This window comes from Plectropomus leopardus, chromosome 19, assembly GCF_026936395.1.
Source record: "Plectropomus leopardus strain MGB_pleo_1.0 chromosome 19, ASM2693639v1, whole genome shotgun sequence".
Classification (NCBI taxonomy): Eukaryota; Metazoa; Chordata; class Actinopteri; order Perciformes; family Serranidae; genus Plectropomus; species Plectropomus leopardus.
In genome coordinates this window covers 2582035-2590523 of record NC_142194.1, presented here as the reverse complement: position 1 = coordinate 2590523, position 8489 = coordinate 2582035, and the positions used below count along the sequence as shown (strand labels likewise).

Genomic DNA, 8489 nt, shown 5'->3' with positions numbered 1-8489 from the left:
AGCCGCGGGTCTGAGGGGGGACTGTTTGTGAGGAGAGTCTTGGGGAAAACGGACCCCTCAGCCTCCTGAGCGCTCACATAACTGAAATACTCGCAACACAAGGTGACACCAAACACTGCAGGTCATCTCAGCCATGACCTGAATCACATCACACATGAATAAAATGCCTTTTTCATATGATGTGATATGTTTTCGCCTGTGATCATTTTATTTGCTGTAGTGTGCCTCAATGTCACAGTCAGAGAAAGATAAAGTATTCAGATCCTTTACTTAAGCAAAGTCAGATTACTGCTGTGCCAAAGTCTTGCATTTAAAATTGTGCGTCATCATTGTGGCCGGGAAAAGACTGCAGGGGCCCAAAGTGTCAGAGGCCACACCGGCCCTTTACCTGCAAAATGTCACTCAAATTCATATTTACCAACCAGGATGAGATTCAAAATGAGCACAAAGAGATGCAAAGGGACTGCAAATAGACAAAATGATGTAAAAAGATGCAAATATTCCTCTAAGAGACACAGATTGACCTTCAAAGAGACACAGATTGACCTTCAAAGACACACAAAGTGACAACAATGACATGCAATAAAACTACAAAGTGACACAAAATGACTTAAAGGAGACACACAATGGCTACAAGGAGATGCAAAGAAACTACAACGAGAGACAGAAAGGACTTGAAGGAGACTCAAAAAGACCACAAAAAGATGCAGATCAACAACAAAGAGACGCAAAACTTTATGAAAGACACAAGTGTCCCTCTAAGATGCACAAAATGACAATTAAAAACACACAAAAAGACAACAAAGACATAATGGAACTACTAAGAGACACAAATGACGTCAACAAGACACAAAACAACAACAAAAGCATGCAATGGACCTACAAAAACACACAAAACAAAAACAACAAAAACTTGTAGTGGAACTACAAAGAGACACAAAACGACCTCAAGGAGACACAAAACAACAACAAATACATACAATGGAACTACAAAGAGACATCAAAAACATCCAAAAAAAGGACAAATGTGTCTCTAAAAGACACAAACTGACCTTAGAGAAACACATAAAAAGACAGAAAACCACAAGAAGATGACGACCACTGCAAAGACATGCAAAACAAAAATAAAGTGTATTCAGAACCATCTGAGGTTTTTACTCACTTTTACATACTTTTACCTCATTATCTGAAAATGATATGAAACATAAACATCTGACATCATAGCATTATATCTACATATAACTGACAGGAAGTGATTTATTACAGTATATCCACAATATGATGTCACTCCATGAAAGAGTAAAATCTGCTCCGCCCCTCTTACATATGGCTGAAATATGACCCTGAAGAAAAGCCTCCTGATAACTCAAACTCTGTTTAATCTATTATGATAATGATAAAAACTGACTCATGGAGGCCAATAAAACTGTGCTCAGCTTCCTTCTGTTTGTTACTCGGCAGAGATTATTTGTCCAATCTGTTCTTTCAGAATCATATCTGCAGCCTTTAGTTGTGGTCGGCTTTATGTGCTTGAATAAAAGGTCTGAGTTTCTATGAAGCGTGACTGCGGCAGAACCTCTCCTCGGGGTAAAGTCACAGCGTGGCCTCTGGTGAGATAGCATGCCCCACCACACACCTGGTATCTGCTGCCAGGCTGAGCAGCTGCCGTGTTTCCACACCGCGTTACCATGGACGCAGCTTGCAAACACTGAGGTCTGCGGGGACCTCAGGCTCACACTTCTTAATAAACACACGCACCTCGTCATGCATCAGTGCGTGGGTCAAATACTTCAGAAATTGCAGAAAAACGACATCAGAGGTTTTACTTTCACTCAGGAGCATAAAGGATTCGTTCACAAACCAAATCTGCTTTAGTTTCTGTAAAGCTCATTCAGTGACACATAATTCATCCAAATCCAGGCCAGTGAAAAACCTCAAGGCAACAACTGTCTTAAATAATAGTTTCTGCTTACATTATACAACCAAAATATGATCCCACCTTCAGTACAGGTGTATCAGAAACACATCCTCCACCTGAGGGGGGACCGAGTCATTGTCCGCACTCACAAGAAAGTCTCAGGTCTTATTCATGAAGTCCTGAGTCAAGTCCAAGTCCTGAACTTTGTGTTTTGAGTCCTAAACATATCATGATGCTCCTGGACTGACATCCCTTTTCCTCTGCTGAATTCAGATGTCTTTATGCCTTGTAAAAGATTAGTGTAAGTTGCAAAATTTGCTGTGGGGTTATTAGATATTATACAAAAAACAAGGGGAAAATATCCAGAAATTCGTATTTCGTATTTTGCTTTTTCCAACTTTATTGTGCTTATTTTCAGGTAATTTTCTTATAACTTTTTACAAATTTCTTGCTAAGTTTTGGGTCGTTTCTTGTTAAGCTGCTCGTCACCCTTCCATGTTTTGGAAAGAAATCAAGCCAATTTACTCAGGTTTTGAAGGGTTTATCTCTGGACATAGAGAGGATATAAAACCAATCGAATCTACAAAGTTAAAGTCCAGTTGAAGACACAAGTCAAGTCTTTTTAGATTTTGTCAAGTCGAGAGTCATCAGATTTGACAAAACATGAAATAACAAGAGACATTAAATTTGCAGCATTAGTCTTCTCCTTTCTGCTGATCAGTGCTGCTCGATGGAAAAGTACTCAGCAGGACATGCGAACATGATGCTGATTAAACACACAATCTGCAGAGCAATTAAATGGTGCATGGCAACAATACAAAGCAAACATGAATCTAAGTAGCAGCATATTTTATGATGCATGATTGTTCTGCTGCTGGACTTAATTGTTATAATCAACTTTAAAAATAAGATGGTTTATATCACAGAGGTACTGTTTGACAGTGATACTGGAGTGACAGAAGTGTCCATTTGTTTCTTTACAAATGTAAGACATAAGTTCCCATCCCACGAAAAGAAACATCTAAATCTAGAAATTTAAAATATATATATTTTGTCTAGGTAATTTCAATTTTCATTTAAAAAAACAAACAAACAAAAACAAATTGCCATGATCTCTCTGAGGTGAATAACACCATTGCACTTAATATTGATTGAAGTGTTAATAATTTGTAATAAGGTTCAAACAATGTTTATCCTGATTTTTTTGTTTTGTTTTGTGTCAGATCATTTTTGGTAGACTGAATATTATATTGTTGCTATAATTACAAATGAACAAAACAGGAGGGTTAAGTTATAGACATGTATCATATGTTATACTATTCATATAAATAATAGATGTTATCCTTTAATATGAATTGTGTGTTTGCCTTTTTAGAATTAAACATTATTTTATTATATATATATATATATATATATATATATATATATATATATATATATATATATATATATATATATATATATATATATATATATATATATATATATATATATATACGACACCGACACCTGCTGGTCAGAAACTGGAAATGCAGCTCGTCATATTTTCAGGGACCCGCCCCAGGAACCATTCTCCGCTTCCCATTGGTTTAAAAATCAGAACTGAGCCATTTGATTGGTCACGATTTTTCCTGTCGGCCAATCAGCGTTTCTGTTTACAACTACACACAGAGGTCATCAGGGAAATATAATGTGACGCCACTAGCCGCAAGATGCCGTTCATATAACATTCAGAAGGAAGAAACGTTATGAAATCTTAAGTTTGGAGAAAAATGAGTTATACAGACATTTAACGGAGCTTCATATTTACTAGGACGATGCTGTGTTTGGGTGTTAACGCCGTGAGGTCGTCGGTGTCTTTACAAAAGGTTGGTAGCTTAGCTAACAGTGAAGCTAACGGTGAAGCTAACAAACTAGCATTCTTTTCTTGACCCAAATGTTACATTTAATTTTGTTAACACCGGTTTGTAATATTATATATTTAATGTTATTTATAGCGTTTTAACAGCTGTAATCGACTGTGGGTCGAGGGTGAAGACAGGGTAGCAACATGAAGTTGAAGGATTTTTGGATAGTTAAAGTTAGCCAAGATTTTAATACTATAATACTGACTGTGCTAATAACAGTCATAATACAGACCGTGTTGTTTCTATTCTCACTTTATATATATTTTGGTGGTTTTGGACTTCTAGATTAATAATCACATTGAAATTGAAACTTTGAGTGTTTGTTCTCGGTTTCGAGAAGTCAACTGATTAAAGAGTCTGTATGATTCACATACGTTTCCCTTATAAGATTACTTTAACATGTTTAACTCAGCGGGTTCCCCAAAAATAAAGGGGAGACACTGCAGGTGAAATGAGTAAAATATTTAACTAATATATATATCACCATGAACACACTCACACATATATATATTCCTTTATTTAGCCCACAGCAGTAAGATTTGCAATATTGCATCAGCAAAGTGCAAATAGGATGCATCCAAATCTCAAGAGTCCCTTTCTGTCTCCAGTGTCTTATTATTATTATTATTATTATTATTATCATTATTAGAGTTATCAAAGTCATTATACATTAAGTGATAATAGAATTCCTTATACCAATATATAGAAAACATTGTTTTACAAAATAAATATAATACCCTAAAGGATAAGTTGTCGTACATGTTTTGCATAGAAAACAAGTTTAAGAAATATATTTTTTACAGAAAAACTTATATTAATTTTTAAAAATCTGGGAAATAATAGAAAAGGCAAAAACTAAAAACAAATATACAAGACAAATATGCAAATGTAATGTAATGTAATTCGGCATGTTAGTAGTCATATATATATGTATGTGTGTGTATGTATGTATATATACATGCATACTTACCTACATAAATAAGTAGAAACTATATTTATGTATCTGCCTTTTTTAATATAGATGGTGTGTTTTTTTCCCTTTATCCATTTTCATTTCCATTTTTAATTATTATTATATTATAAATATTATTGATTTCATGTAATCTTTTTTCTTTTTGTTTTTAATCTGAGACGTCTTTGAGAATGTGGACAGCCTGTTCTGTTTAGGTTTTTTTTTTTTTAAACCTATTAAAAAAACTAATTTCATAAACATTTTAGAAGTTTTCAAAGTTTCATTCTAATTAATGACATTATTTTCTCCTGTTTTCCAGCTGTGCCTGCTGTCCCTGCTGCACATGAGACATCAGTCTTATCGCTGCACGGTGCAGCTGTGTAGGAGAAATCAGCACCGCTGCGTCTCTGCTGGACCGGGTTCAGCTGCTCCTCCCGCACTGACTGACTCCTGCACTGAACCCGAAACCAGCCGCACCGCGTCCTCCTGGACTCCAGACCAGGGCCCGCCGCCCGCTCCCACTCACTGCTGCATGAGTGGCTGTCACAACTGCGTGTGGATCGAGCACGCCGAGCAGCTGCTGGCGTACTACCACGACGGAGGGGACCGGGCGCTCGCTGCTATCGAGGAGAACGTCCTGGATGAGAACCTTAAAACCTACCTGAAGATGGAAATCAGGCTCTTAAAGAAGACATGATGGATTCACTGATGTGGACGGAGAGAAGTGAGCGGCGTTAGAAGGAAGAATCTTTTAGTGACTGAGTGTACGCACATTATAACACACTCCAGGAACAGATCTTCACCTCCACCTTTTCACCTCCTCCCGCTTTAGGTCACACGATTCACGTCTGCAGAACATTTCCCAAAACTGCCACAAGCAACAAAATGAGCATGCGAAAAAAAGCAAAAGCAGCTGCTGATTTTTAGGAATCCGCAGTCCTGCCTGAAATAATCATTCAGAACAAATGTTGGCCGTGTGACTGTTGCTCTTCTAAACATGTCTGAGTGTCTGACTGCTCCCGTTTCCTAACTCCCTGTTTTCGTGATGTCTGTTGTTCGCAGATCTCGGCGACTCACTGTGTGAGTGACAGGCTCCACGATGTTCCCCTTCAGGAAAACTTGAATTGTTGTCACATCCATTGTTGCTTTATTGTGTAAGGAGTTTGACGTGTTGGATTTCTGATATCATGCGTCTAATTTGCCCACATTTGCTACCTTTTTAAAGCCTAATTCAGTATCTTGTTGATCCTGTTTTTTAGTCGTAAAGCACATTTGCACATTTATTTTCTTTATGAGTTTGTATGAAGTTTGAACTGAAGTGTTAAAGTATATTTTTATGTCTTTACCAATCATTTGCTTTATTATATTTAAGAGAATATTTTAAGTATGTATTTAAAATGTCTTGTTTAGGGTTGTTTGTTAATTAAATGTTTTGTCTGAGATGACATGAACTGTTAGAGTATTGTTTTTCTCTGGCCAGCAGAGGGCGCCACGTCGACATAAAGCTGTGTGTCGATCCATATGAGGATAAAATGTTTGTGCTGATCCTCTTAACCTGTTCATCAGTCCAGAGTGTGTCACTGAGTATTTACTGTAATAGTAATATACAAGTCATTTCAAGACAAAACACTTCAAATCTTTCAACGTATTTAAGAATGTGTTACCTTTAACCCTCTCAAACCCGGATCGACGTCACTCTTTGGCTGCTTTCAGACGCCTTTCACAAGTATTTAATCCTCTGTAACCCGAGCAAACTGGTTCAAATACTGCATGGGCAGAAAGGCAACAAGTAAATTTCTTTATTTATTGAATTATTTTAATGTTCATTTAAAAGGGACATAGCATATTAATGAACATTAGTGATAAGAAATATTTAAAAAATATTTAAAGTAATAAAAATATATTTCTAATCATTGCCATGTCCCAGACTGTGATAATCAAAAAGACGAATGTAGTATATTGGAAATAATTTTTTTTTTTTTTTTTTTTTGAATCTAAAGACATAGTAGCATCATGGCAAAAACTTTGAATTTAAAGGGTTAAAATCCTGAAAATTAATGAATATTTGGTTTTATCATTAGCACTGATGTTGGATTAAAAAACAACTCAAGAAAAGTAGAAAATAATCATGTATAATATTTCTTGAAGCTTGATTTTGTGTGCAGAGCGATTCGAGTGTGTGTAACATTAAAGCAGACCCTAATATGAAGAATACATGTAAACAAGTTTAATATTGACTGATGAAATGTGCATTATGTAATTTTGAATTAATGAGACTAAAATATACATTTATAAGTGAGATTTTGCTTAAAGAAGCTTCTTCTTCTCTTGCAGATAAGCTGTAACGCCCTGATGGATGGCGTCAGCTGAGGTGAATCCGGCCGCCGTCTGAACGGCCTCTGAGGTGACGGTGACCCTGATCTCCCGGGCGTTCGCGGCAGTCGTGTGGTCACAGTGATGCCCTGTAAGTCCTCGTTACGCAGTGGGCAGCTCCACCACACACACTTATTCTTTGATGGGAGGATTACAGACGATCATATACAGCCAATGACGCCACGTGACGGAAAACTCTCGGGACAGATTACTGCTGATGCCAACGCTGCAGAGTGTCACTCTGCATCATGCCAGTGTGTCATATTCTCACTGATGTAAAGCTTTAGGTTACTGAGGCTGTTAACTCTTTCATGTGCTGTATTCTGATGCCTTTCATTTAAATGAGCAACTTGGCGAGAATTGTTAATTGCAAGAAATAAGTAGATTTAGAAAATTATTTTCAAAAAGCTGGGGGAAAAAATGTCCAAAAAATATTTCTAATGATCATAATCATATATTTAGATATTTATTTATTTATTTATTTACAGGATTAATATAATTTTTTAGACCTTTTTTTCCAGGTCATTTAATTGTTTTTCATGTTTTGTCTTTTTTCTTTTCACAATTGTACATATATAAATATATATATATGTATGTCTTTATATATTTACAAGAAATTAGTAAAAAGTTACAAGAAAATTACCTGAAAATAAGCAAAAACAAAGAAAAAGGAAATAGTAAAAACAAGAAAAGAAAATAACCCCAAGAAAATGCTAAAAAAACAAAACAAAAAAAAAAACTAATTTTGAATACGCAGTTAAAAGTGTTTTTTTGAACATTTTTTGATGATTCTAATAATCCCATCCAGCTAAGTTTGAGATCATTTCCAGCCTTTTACTTTTTTTGTGTGCGTACTTTTCCGGACATTTCTTGCTAAGCTTCTCATTATGTTTTTCATGTGTTTTTGAAAAAAATCAAACTAATATTCTCAGGTTGCGGAGCCTTAAATGCCAGTTTCAGGTGTCTGAATGCAGCAAGAAAAGTGATGCTGATCCAGGCGTTAGAGGGTTAATTAGGATGATGGGAGAGACTCCTGCAGGAGGATCGGAGGGTTTTGAAGCAGATGGTGAGGCGACTGCGTAACAAAGAGAGAAAGAAACACTGGACCTTTCAGGAAGCCTCCATCTATAATCTGCATCAACATCGTCTTCGCTGTATCGTCTCATTTATCTGATGGTCTTACGTCAGTCATTTCATTAGTGCGGCTCAGTTTTCTAGTATTTTCTGCAGACAGGATTACAGAAGGCCTATATAACTGTAAAACTTCAAATAAAAGCACAGTCCCGCTGAGACAAACAGTCTCTACTCGCCACTGTGATGACACATTTTGACAAATAAC

At 36.4% G+C, this 8489-nt stretch overlaps 1 protein-coding gene across 1 annotated transcript; it reads left to right on the top strand.

The window, feature by feature from the left end:
• Positions 1-3586: 3586 nt before the first annotated feature.
• Positions 3587-6224, top strand: oxld1 (oxidoreductase-like domain containing 1). The gene is made up of 2 exons (XM_042507786.2): positions 3587-3786; positions 5097-6224. The coding sequence occupies exons 1-2, from the start codon at positions 3736-3738 to the stop codon at positions 5472-5474; spliced, it is 429 nt and encodes a 142-aa protein (XP_042363720.2). The 5' UTR covers positions 3587-3735; the 3' UTR covers positions 5475-6224.
• The last annotated feature ends 2265 nt before the right edge of the window (positions 6225-8489 follow it).